Source organism: Neomonachus schauinslandi, chromosome 14, assembly GCF_002201575.2.
Source record: "Neomonachus schauinslandi chromosome 14, ASM220157v2, whole genome shotgun sequence".
Lineage (NCBI taxonomy): Eukaryota > Metazoa > Chordata > Mammalia > Carnivora > Phocidae > Neomonachus > Neomonachus schauinslandi.
Window position 1 is genome coordinate 61,843,439 of NC_058416.1, and position 12,525 is coordinate 61,855,963.

The following is a 12,525-nucleotide window of genomic DNA, read 5'->3' on the forward strand; positions in this document are numbered from 1 at the left end:
TAAATAAGAAAAACAAAAGGAACACTCATCATGATGTATGAATTAAAATATTGGCAACATGTATGGTGTAGGTCGGTGGTTAAGAGCCCAGACTGCTGCTTCAAATTCAGGCTCTGCTAGTGTCTCAAAGTGTCGCCTTGGGTAAATTACTTAACCTTTGGCCTCTGTTATCTGGAAAAGGAGTTTTATTAGGATTGTTGTATGGGTTAATACATAAAAAGCTTAGGACAGGCCTGCAAAATAATGTTTTAGAAATGTTAGCTATTATTAAATAAATTCCATATTCTCCTGAAGAACTCCAAACTTGTGTGATTATCAAAAACCAAATAAAAAATCATGGTACAGAAGTCCATAAGGATTAAAAGCATTAACACAAAACACATATTCTTCCTGAAGTAGTGTTTTCAAAGAAAAGAAATTAGAACTAACTTTTCCCTTGATTTTCACTTTTTAGAGTGGTGAAACCAGAACAATATCTCACTTTCATTATACTACCTGGCCAGATTTTGGAGTCCCTGAATCACCAGCTTCATTTCTCAATTTCTTATTTAAAGTGAGAGAGTCTGGTTCCTTGAATCCTGAACACGGGCCTGCAGTGATCCACTGTAGTGCAGGCATTGGGCGGTCAGGCACCTTTTCTCTAGTAGATACCTGTCTTGTTCTGGTAAGTGCTTCTTATGATCTAATTTTAGTCTTGTTTAATTTTTTATTGTTTTCCCCTGGCAGAAGTAAGCTCTAATGTCTGTATCCCAGAACTGTGATTTTCAAACTTAAACTTCTGCCTTCTTCAGAAAAACCTAAAAAATTTCACTTAACTGCCTCTTATTTGTGAGTGGTGGGGCTCTGTCCAAGATGATTCTAGACATCTCCAAGAAGAATTTTTTTTCCCCCTGGTAGCTTTATTTTACAGAAATAATAGGTCTTCCCCCTTCCTTGTTTTTCAAATATAAATTGATATATAATATTGAATTCCTTCCAACTCAAACAAGCACTACATTTCTCTTGCCCTGAGTTTCCTTATTTATAAACTAAGGATAATGATACTATTTTCCTCACAAGAATTAAGTGAATTAATACATTCAGAACACTTAGAAGAGTCCCTGGTATTTTCTAAGCACTCAGTAAATACTAGTATTATTATTCCCCTGAGATTCCGATCTCTGCCCCCAAGGGCTGTATTCTTTCTTCACCAACCCATTTCCAGCCCCAGCCTGGATATAGGCCTGTGCCTTTTCTTTTTAGAATGTTCATTTTTCCTTAGTTGGGGCATAGGGCATCTCTAGAGTATAGGAATGGTTGAGTCTTAATATACCGACTGTATTACCAAATTTACTACTCTGCCTCTAAGTAATATACTTAAGTCAAAAACTGGATTGTTATAGGGCACCTGGATGGCTTAGTCGGTAGAGCATGCAACTCTTGATCTTCGAGTCATGAGTTGAAACCCCGTGTCAGGCATAGAGCATACTTAATTTAAAATTAAAATTAAAAGAAAACTGAGTTGGGGCACCCGAGTGGCTCAGTTAGTTAGGCGTCTGACTCTTGGTTTTGGCTCATGTCATGATCTTGGTCGTGTGCTCAGTGCAGAGTCTGCTTGAGATTCTCTCCCTCTCCTTCTGCCCCTTCTGCCCCACACTCACTCACTCTCTCTCTCTCAAATAAATAAAATCTTAAAACTGATTGTTACATTAAAGTGAACTTTGACATGTTTAAAAAAAATTCTGTCTATTCACTTAATGGTGAATGACTATTAAAAACTGAGTTGTGTGTTTTTGCCTATTCCCTGCCAGACATAACTTCCACTTTTTTCTTTTTCAGTTGGGGTGAGGGTTGTGCTGGTTATAATACAAGATCGATAGTCCGGAGCTGGTGCAGTGACTTAACAGTGTCATTGTGAATCTAGGCTCTTACCGTTTTTCTTCTCCACCATCTTTAAAGATGGCTGCTGGACACAGACATGAAGGCAGAAGGGCACTGGGCAAGTTTACTTCTGTCAAGACCTTTTTAAAAAAAGCAGAACACTAATGTCAGTGGATTTATCTTTACATTAAGCCAGAACTGGTCATAAATTCTTCCTTAGACAATACTGGCCAAAGTAAATAAGATTACTGTGATTGGTTTGGAATCAGTTGTAGATCAGCTAAAGGCCTCCATCTACTGCTTGAACAGTTGAGGTGTGCGGAAGGTGGTGGATTGGGGTAGATGTTTTGTACAGAAAGAGTTAACAGCCATGGTCACTTCTTGTTCTTGGGGGAGACACACTGCACATTGCAAAATGCTTAGCAGCTAGCTATCCTATATTGCTTCTCTTTCCTGGACTCTTAACAACAAAAGGCTTGAATAATTTTTACCTTTCTTGCAGATGGAAAAAGGAGATGATATTAACATTAAACAGCTGTTACTGAATATGAGGAAATATCGAATGGGACTTATTCAGACACCAGATCAACTCAGATTTTCATATATGACTATAATAGAAGGAGGAAAATTTATAAAGGGAGATTCAAATATACAGGTAAACTTTTTTAGGGAAATAATACCTGTGTATTATATATGATTAGCATCAAATAACTGTTGCACTCCATTGAAGCACTTGTTTTCTCCCTTCCTTCCAAAAAGCATATTGACATTCATGTGGAAAACCCAGCTGGCCATCTTAAAATTCTGAAGTTTAAGCTCACGTCCTCATATATACCTCAGCCTCATGTTAAATCTTGCCTGTTACTCAAAAGCCCTAGTGGGAACAAGATTTTATTAAAGAAAGTGGAATTTTCATATAAGGAGGTTAGTTTAAGCATTTAAGCATTAAAATAAACCAAAGAATTTTGGTAATTTTAGCACATTAAAAACTTGACCTGCAATTATGGAATACTTAGTTTATGTAATAGATGCTTAATTTTGTTAACAGTGAGCAACTCGAGTATTTATGGCAGACGTATGAAATTCCAGTAGAAAGTTCTGTTTCTCTGGTTTCTGGCTATGCTCTCATGAAGACATTTTTGTTCCACATTTGCAAAAACTAAGTTCAAAGACTGATTATCAGAAATCTGTGTTATATACTAACAGACCCCTATTTCTTGTCTGATCTGGTCACATAGTATTGGACATAAGTAGATCAAAACTCTTTATGTTTCTCTTATGAACACATATACTGGCTCTTTAATTTCTGTGATTACGAGGCAAGTCAGAAATACACTGAATAAGCCTTCTTTTATAACTCAGACCATCTGTGATAATGGAATTAAATACAAGTTACACTTTCAAAGATACTAAAATACTCTTAAGCAATTCTGTTTCTCAGCTAACTGTTGTTCTGATCTTTAGTATTATTGTAACTATTCAAGACAAACTATTATCAGTAAAATTTAAAGTCTTATGATCTTGCCATTTGCAACAAGATGGATGGAGCTAGAGAGTATAATGCTAAGCGAAATAAGTCAGTCAGAGAAAGACAAATACCATATGACTTCATTCATATGTGGAATTTAAGAAACAAAACAAATAAAGCAAAGGGGAAAAAAATAGAAAGGCAAACCAAGAAACAGAATAAATCTTTAATGAAGAGAAACATTGTATCACTCCATAAAATACTTAGTATTTCGATTAGGCCCACAAAACATGAGACCCTTCTTCAGAAGTCAGACTTTGGTAACACTGGGTTTGCTTGGCAGTGAACCAGTGATTCAGAAGAAGTAAAAGTTATCTCAAATGTTTAAGATTAGGAAAAGGTCTCTCTCTCTCTCTTTTTTTTTTATCTCTGAACTTCTCTCCAGTTTGGAGTTGAAAAACTCCAATCTGGAGTTGGAAAAAAGTTAAATAGTTAAACCAAACTTTTTTCACACACTTGTGGCTTCCCTAGTTGTTTATTGCTTATTTCCCGGACGTTCTTATGGACTAATTGTAGAGAAAGTGTGCTGTCCTTTGGATAGTATCCCTCCCTCCACTTTAAAATTTTTTCAAGTTTCCTTAGTTTCAGAATATATACTCATTTACTTTGAGGATCTTTTTCACTACAGAGATGAATTTTATGAACATACTTTTTTGTGGTCTTTATTATTATTATAGCAGTATAGTTTGTGGCTTGGGAGAGTTTTTTTCTGTCTCCGTTTATCTGGTAGGTTATAGCCATCAGAGTTTCCATGTAGCTTCATCCAGCACTCCATGCAAACCCAAGGCATTCTCTGTCCCTTCTTCAGGTAGGATGTTGGAAATGTCTCTGTGTTTTTTGGGTACTCCGGATCAGAAAAGCCTGTTACCCATTTGGAGGGGTCAGTTTCCACAGAAATGGTCTAAGGGTTCCTATAATATATGTGGTGCTGTACTTTTTTTTTATTATAAAGATAATTAATGAGTAAATATATGGATTTGTTTATTTTACATAGGTAGTTTTCTCTGCCTGGAACTTTGCTATCCAATACTGTAGCCATTAACCATACATGTAATTGAGTAATTGAAATTAGGCTATTCTGGGGCACCTGGGTGGCTCAGTTGGTTAAGCGACTGCCTTTGGCTCAGGTCATGATCCTGGAGTCCCGGGATCGAGTGCCGCATCGGGCTCCCTGCTCAGCGAGGAGCCTGCTTCTCCCTCTGACCCTCTCCCCTCTCATGTACTCTCTCTCATTCTCGCTCTCTCAAATAAATAAATCTTAAAAAAAAAAAGAAATTAGGCTATTCTGAATCGAGATCTGCTTGAAGTATAAAATACACACCAGATTTTGAAGATTAAATACAGGGAGATAAAGTATAAAATATCTCAATAATTTTTAAAGTATTATATGTTCAAATGACAATATTTTTTATATTGAGTTAAATAAAAGATACTGTTAAAATTCATCTTTTTTTTTTTTTTAAAGATTTTATTTATTTATTTGAGAGGGAGAGAATGAGAGACAGAGAGCATGAGAGGGAAGAGGGCAGAGGGAGAAGCAGACCCCCTGCCGAGCAGGGAGCCCGATGTGGGACTCGATCCCGGGACTCCAGGATCATGACCTGAGCCGAAGGCAGTCGCTTAACCAACTGAGCCACCCAGGCGCCCATCTTTTTTTTTTTTTAAACACTACTAGACATTTGAAAATTGTATATGTGGCTCCCATTATATGTCACTGGACAGTACTGTTCTAGAACCTTAGCTTAAAATAAAAATCTAAGAGAAGTAAAGTTCTCTGAAATCCTAAATCATAAGATCTAAAGTTAATGTAGAAACCTCAAACTGCATGAATATAACTGACCCATAAAAGTATCTCTTTTGACATACAAGGATAGGATAGCCAATTTATAAAAAGACTCTTCTTTCTCTCCATATGTCTACCTCCTCCTCTTTATCTAGGAATTTTGGGAAAAGTTACTATTTGTAAGAAGAACGAAGGAAGCTTCTTTCTGGTGTGAGCACTGTGGCCAGGGGTGTGGGAGGGTGATATCACGCTTCCTGAACCTGTGTATCTTCAGAGAACTGTCTGGTCAGCAGCACCCGAGCCGTATTTCTTTGTTTCTGGTACTTTTTGCTAAAGGGGACATCTGTCTTCACCTTCAGTCTTAATTTGGATTTATATTATGTGAGTGGTATTTTCATTATTGGATAGTTTTATGTTAATTTTCTGTGAAGATTTCTGAAATACAGAGATATAAAGTGATTTAGAACCTGTCAGGATAAAGGAGAGCTGTTAATACATCTAAAGCGATTGTTTCTGAAATCAGTAAATACATGTATGTGTTTATAATCATACAGCATGTATTTAGTTTTGGAAATTTCCAACGATCTTGACCTACCTAGATAAATACAGATTATTTCTAGTTGTCTCTGAGAATATATCATTTACCTCACATCTTTCTTGGCACAAGATTGGGCATAAAAAGATGTTATAGTTACTGGTATTATCACTTAACAGTACACTCCCAGTACCCATGATGACAGAAAACCTCACAGAGTAACATATCTAGATTGGCAGTTCAGAACTGATGTTGTAAGATCTCTACCTGGTAATTTGACACTACTAATAAAGTAATTACAGTGGGTTTCAAGTTTAATGACATCACTGAAAGTGCTCCTTCGAGGGACTTTCTTCAGTGAGAAATGGATGAGGTTGCAGGTGGTGTGCAGGGCATGGCTCGTAGCAGCATGTGACATGCGGAGTGTGGTTCAGCATGAGTGTAGATTTAGGAAGATAAACTCTCAGTCCAGATGGCTGTACTCCAGGCCTCCAGATGAGAGCTTGAATGAAGTTGTAGCTGAGTGTGGTATTGATCCTTGGCTTCCCCAGTCAGCAGTGACAAGCCAAGGCAGGTGACTTTGCCTGTTCACTTGCAGGTTACAGGGAAGGCAAAGTTGAGTGAGTTTGCTGCCCAGAGACGTGGCAAAATGACGCTGCCTTTTCTTTTTTTTAATTCACTAGCATTAAATATCTCCTTTTCTCCACTCCCTTACCCCTTTTGCTGAGTCCTTTTCTTGTTGACACATTCCGAATTTGTTGCATATTCTGGCAAGTTGCTTCTGTTCTGTTGAAGGGGGATGATGATGATAACAGTAGTAGCACCTACCTCCTGAGGTTCTTCTGAGGATTAAGAGCTGGTGCAGCTGAAGCATTAGGTCAGTGTGGGTATAGTAAGTACTTGAGAAGTTTCCCCACGTACATCTTCAATGTACAAAACGCTGTCTGGACTGAGTAACAAAAATGTTGAACGGGAAGAAAGAAAACTGATGTAGTCCTCTAAAGTGAAAACATCTTACTCTTATGTTCCATTATAGCATTTTCTCAAGTATTGACAAAATACTCTTTCTGGATATGGTTTGCATCCTCTTAGGTCCTTGCTCAGGAGAAGTGGGTTCCATCCGATTGTTTCTTAAAATAAGTTCAGAGACTTCTTTCCTTGAGGTCCACTTCCTTTCTGGCTTCATCTCTCAGAGTCAAGCTCTACATGTTCTTCATCTTCTAGTCAGATTGATCAAACTGTCCTACTCACTGTCCTCCAAATGTAGCAAATTACAGAATTTTGCATTCTCTAAATTTTTTGTGAATCAACTACTATAAAAAAAAGATGCATTGGGCGCCTGGGTGGCTCAGTTGGTTAAGCGACTGCCTTCAGCTCAGGTCATGATCCTGGAGTCCCTGGATCGAGTCCCGCATCAGGCTCCCTGCTCAGCCGGGAGTCTGCTTCTCCCTCTGCCCCTCCCCCCTCTCATGTGCTCTCTCTCTCAAATAAATAAATAAAATCTTTAAAAAAAAAAAAAAAAAAAGATGCATTAATTACGCATCTTAGTAAAATAGCTATATATGGGAAAGGAGGAGTGTGGTAAAATACCTTTTTCTTTTTTAATTCCTCTGTTGTAGGATAATGAAATAAGTTAGAAACTAATTTATCAGTGTATCAATGAATTTTCCAAAGATTTTTTTTTTTAAATAATATACAAGCGTTGTTTTTAACAATGCCATTTTGTACCAAAGCAACTCCAGGGAAAGAGTGTTTCATTAAGTTCCAGACAAGTGTAAATTGCAGGGTTACATTTGTGTTCAAAATCATTACAATCCTCAGGCAATAAGTTATAGAGTCTCTTATTCATTAGGTTCTAGACTCCTTGCTTCTGTGGTAAGATCTTCAAAGAGGGTGACCCCTGTCCGTACCAGGTCATTTTGCACCAGTGTGGATAATCAAAACCATTGGCTCTCACTGGATGGTTGTGTTTGCAGCCCTTGAAGAATTGAGGAGCTAGAGGTCCCTCATGTTGAGGTTATACTTGCCTTCTCCCTCTCTGGCTAGCACTTTGTCACTGCCTTCATCTTCCAGGGGCTCAGATACACTTTGCACTTCTTCCTCTCTCCCTAGGGATGGTGGCAGTGAGGGCAAAGGAATCTAACATTTGCCAGATACGATGCTAGGCTTGTTATGTCATTAATCACAATAGGCTCTCAAGGTAGGTGATGACAGCCTGTTTCCTAGAGGAAGGAAATGGAATTTCTCTTCGTCTTGGTCTAAATCCTACCTCCTGAAGTCTAGGCGTGCTAGCAGAGTATTTTCTAACCTGGTGGTGGGCTAGCTTACCTGGAGCTGCTAGCATAGCTGGTAGGAAAAAAACAAAGTAAGGTCCTCTGGCATCAGAGAGACCTGCCTGGAGATCTCACTGTTGTCCGTCTGTTAGACCAGTCTGGTCTAACAGAGGAACAACAGATCACATTCAAGTGCCATCTTGGTCACTGTTTCCAGTGTTAACGTACCTGTGGGTTAGGAGTCCAGCAGAATCTGGCTCTGGCTAAAATCTCATTTACTATGACTAATATTTTGGTGAGGTCCTACTAAACTTTGTCTCAATAGGTTAAAGTCCACTTTAATTTCATTAAGATTATTGTATTCAACTGCCTAGAGATGTACATACATATTAAATACTTTGTTTTTAAATTTTAAACTTAATCTTAACTACTGTTCTACAAATACCTTTTTAAAAATGGAACCATGCGGTGCCTGGGTGGCTCAGTCGTTAAGCATCTGCCTTTGGCTCAGGTCATGATCCCAGGGTCCTGGGATCTGCCTGCTAAGGGCTCCCTGCTCCGTGGGAAGCCTGCTTCTCCCTCTCCCCTGCCTGCCACTCCCCCTGCTTAGGTGCACGTGCGCATTCTCTCTCTCTCTCTCTATCAAATAAATAAAATCTTAAAAATAAAATAAATTTTAAGCTTAAAATAGGCACATCTAGAAGAGGTTTTTGTAAAATACCTTTTTCATTCTTCTGTTAGCATCACAGGGTTCTCTTAAAGTTGAATATATAATTTCAATTTGTATGTCCTTTTTATTTAAAGAAAAGTAAAATTTTAGTGTTTGCATTTGTTTTTCACTTCTCTTCCCTACTTAGAAACGGTGGAAAGAACTTTCTAAGGAAGACTTATGCCCTGCTTTTGATCATTCACCAACCAAAATAATGACTGAAAAATACAATGGTAATAGGATAGGCCTAGAAGAAGAAAAACTGACGGGTGACAGATATACAGGACTATCCTCTAAAATGCAGGATACTACGGAAGAGAACAGCGAAAGGTAAGCTTATGGCAATTACGTGTTGAAAAGATGAGACTTGGGCGCCTGGGTGGCTCAGTTGGTTAAGCGACTGCCTTCGGCTCAGGTCATGATCCTGGAGTCCCGGGATCGAGTCCCGCATCGGGCTCCCTGCTCGGCGAGGAGCCTGCTTCTCTCTCTGACCCTCCCCCCTCTCATGTACTCTCTCTCATTCTCGCTCTCTCAAATAAATAAATAAAATCTTTAAAAAAAAAAAAAAAAAAAAAAAAAAGAAAAGATGAGACTTTTTTATTTTAATAAGTTCAGTGGATATGAACTAATATAGGCCCTTTGTTTATTGAATTAATGTAGCTATTCATTTATTATCTAAGGGTATTGAAGTATTATATGATGACATCATTGATCTCAAAGAGCTTTCAGCCCTATTAAGAAGCCAGTACTTATAGACAGAAATCAGTTGGAAAATGGTTTAACTCAATACTAATTTGAGTGGTAAAGTTAATATAATTAGATGCTAAAACGTATAATACGATACAGAAAATAAGTGGTATGAATACCTGCCATTTGTACAAGTATTAGTGTTCATGCTATAGTAATGTAATGGATAATGTGCCTTTAATGAAATTATAAAATATTTAAATGAATATTTAAATTTAATTACATTATTAGAAGGGAAGAAGTCTTTTTCAAAAAAAAAAATTACACAAAATACGTTTTATACTTCGAGTTTTGAATCTATATGAAAGTATAAACGTTTTAAGTTTTTAAATTAAAACATTTACATTTCTAAGGCTCTAGTTATCTCCCATCCATTAGGAAGCTGGTATCCTGAGGTGTAAGTGAATGAGCCTGTTCAAGTCCCCTCTTCAGCACGTCTCAGTGATGTTTTCTCTCTTTTTGTCAAATACGCTTTTTATTTAAATGGCACATTTTATGTTTTAGTCCTGTTTGTTACACTGGGATGTTGGGGCACCAAGAAAATCGTTGAGGTCTCCTGTATATTATAGTAACTTCACTTCTGTATTTCCCCAATATAAAAATTGCCTGGGTGGCTCAGTCGGTTGAGCATTTGCCTTTGGCTCAGGTCATGATCCCGGGGTCCTGGGATCAAGCCCCGCATGAGGCTCCCTGCTCAGCGGGGAGCCTGCTTCTACCCCTGCTAGTGTGCTCTCTCTCTCTCACTCTCTGACAAATAAATAAAATCTTAAAAAAAAAAAAAAGAAAGGTAACATTGCAATAAATACATAGTCTATGTGTTATTATGTATTTAACTGAAGAGTTTATTATGTATTTAACTGAAGAGTGTTACTCCTTATTTATGGCTCTAGGGGTTTGAGACTACAAGTTAAAGCATTAATTTGCTTATTCCTTCTTTCACCTTAAATATAATACTTTGAAATCAAGAAATCATGTTTTAAATTACCTTATCTTTTTCAGTAATAAGATTCTCAGGTTCCTAATGTTCTTGTAGTTTGGGCTACTACCATGTGCATAATTAAATGGAAAATAGGCTTAATTATTGAATTGGTGTCCTTAGTATTTCAGAGGTGTTGAGTTTTAATCTTTAAGGACAGAGACCCAACAAGGTAAACCACTCATTGTCCAAATTTCAGTTTCAAGGAGATGAGGAAAACTGCTCAAGTTACAGAGTGTGATTGCAGAGGTGGTTTTATTGGGGCCCCCCCAGCCCACCCCCAAGGAGAGAGGAGACCAGATCATGCTTGAAAGCGGAGGCAAAGCCCCAATAGGAAAGTAAGGATTGTAAGCAGAGAGAACTAATTGAGGGAGCAGGTTGTAGAAAAGTAAAAGAGCATAAAATAAAGATTGCTGTGTGAAAAAGTATATTTTTCAGTCCTAATTTTAATACTGATCAATAGCTTTGCATTAGGGAGGCTAATAAAATAAATCAAAATTTTATTAAAAGAATTTCAGCTTCAAGGGAGTAGGACACAATACTCTATTTTCTTTCATTATTAAATATCCTTCAAGTCAGTTTTTTCATATTGGTCACATTCTCATAGTCATGAAATCAATTTAGTAAGTTATAAAAAAAAAGCATTTTAAAAATAATAGAGTACAATAAAATAGAAATTAGAGTTTAGAGAAAAAATAGATCAGAGTATCACAGATAATAACTATTTTAAGATTTTTATATATGTATACATAATATATAAATTCTGTGTATTGACATATACTTTGTGTACATGTACAAACGTGTCTGTGTGTGCAGTTACTTTGTTGTGATGGTAAGACATTTCTTGCTGTTAAGGTTTACCATCAAAGTTTAAAAGCCAGTGTTCTCAATTGTAGTGCAATCCTTAAACCCAGATCCCTGAGTGGAGAACAGTTTGGATAAATGAGAAGTCAGGTCGTTTGGCTCCTCCTCCTGTGTGTTTGCATAGTGTGAGGTATGCCTGTTGAAACGTGTATTGGCTGTAGCCTGCTGTGTGTGCCACGGGGAGGACTTCCATATGGTCTTCCATAGGCAAGGGTCCACAGGAGTCCTTCCCCTGCCTATTTGTGGCTTTTGATTACATGGACATAATTTCCTTAGGCCCAGCTAGGTAAAAAAAGATTTTATTGTATCACAAATTGAGAATAGTTTTTATTTCCTTGGAATTGCATTCTTAAACTAAGTAATGACATCTCTTGGTACTTGTTTTCTTTCCATTCCTGAAAACATCTGTACAGTACATTTTTGGAAAGCAAGAACCTCTATTCCCTGCATGATTTTATTTATTTTTTATTTTTTTTCCATTAATGATTTTAAGTGGGAAAAATTGTGTTCTCAGCCCAACTAAAACCATAACCAGTTTCTCTAAATATAAAAATCCTCTTTAAAAAATCCTCTTAAACTGCTATGTAATAGTTAAAGCACTAATTACATAATCACATAACACTCGGTATACTCATATTGGGTTTACATGGTAAATATCTACACTGAATAAAAATTGTAATTATCTTCTATATTGCAGTGAAAATTTTAAATGAAATAATCTGTTAAAGATTCCATCTAAATTGGAACCTGGTTGTTTGATGGCTTCAGGCTCCTGACAGAAGCAAATGCAAGGACCCGTGGAAGGCTGGGCCCTTGGATGGGAGCTCTGTATTCTTTTATGTATTTTATATATGCTTTGCCTGCACTTGAATACAACTTAAATTTTTTTCACTGATGGGTACACATGTATTTGTTAATAGTGATTTTTAAATTCAAAAAGTGAATTCTGAGTAATAATTTTTGCAAGTCATTATAGCAAATATTCAGAGAATTCAGACAAAGATACCTGGGTATATGATAGATAAAGTGAAGAAGACATTGGAAATCATAGGGCACACAGAGATAGGCAAAATAAAGTCCCTGAGTTGCGAATATATTTAGGGGGTAAAATAAGAACCCAAATTAGCAACATAAATTATTTACTGTAAGTTAAATGCTATAAGGTAAGAACAGAGGGGCTCTAGGGGTTGAGTAGAGGGAGAAATTGAAGAACAATTGAAATGAGAGGACCAGAGAGATTTCTAGTTTAG

General features: G+C 37.1%; 1 protein-coding gene across 3 annotated transcripts in view; it reads left to right on the plus strand.

The window, feature by feature from the left end:
* The window catches only part of PTPN2 (protein tyrosine phosphatase non-receptor type 2), an 85,875-nt gene that overhangs the window by 64,045 nt on the left and 9,305 nt on the right, over positions 1–12,525 (plus strand). For all 3 annotated transcript variants that reach the window (XM_021683017.2, XM_021683018.2, XM_021683016.2), the window contains 3 exons: positions 455–664; positions 2,363–2,515; positions 8,837–9,018. In XM_021683017.2, coding sequence (XP_021538692.1) covers positions 455–664; positions 2,363–2,515; positions 8,837–9,018 — 545 coding nt within the window. The remainder of the gene's footprint in view (positions 1–454; positions 665–2,362; positions 2,516–8,836; positions 9,019–12,525) is intronic.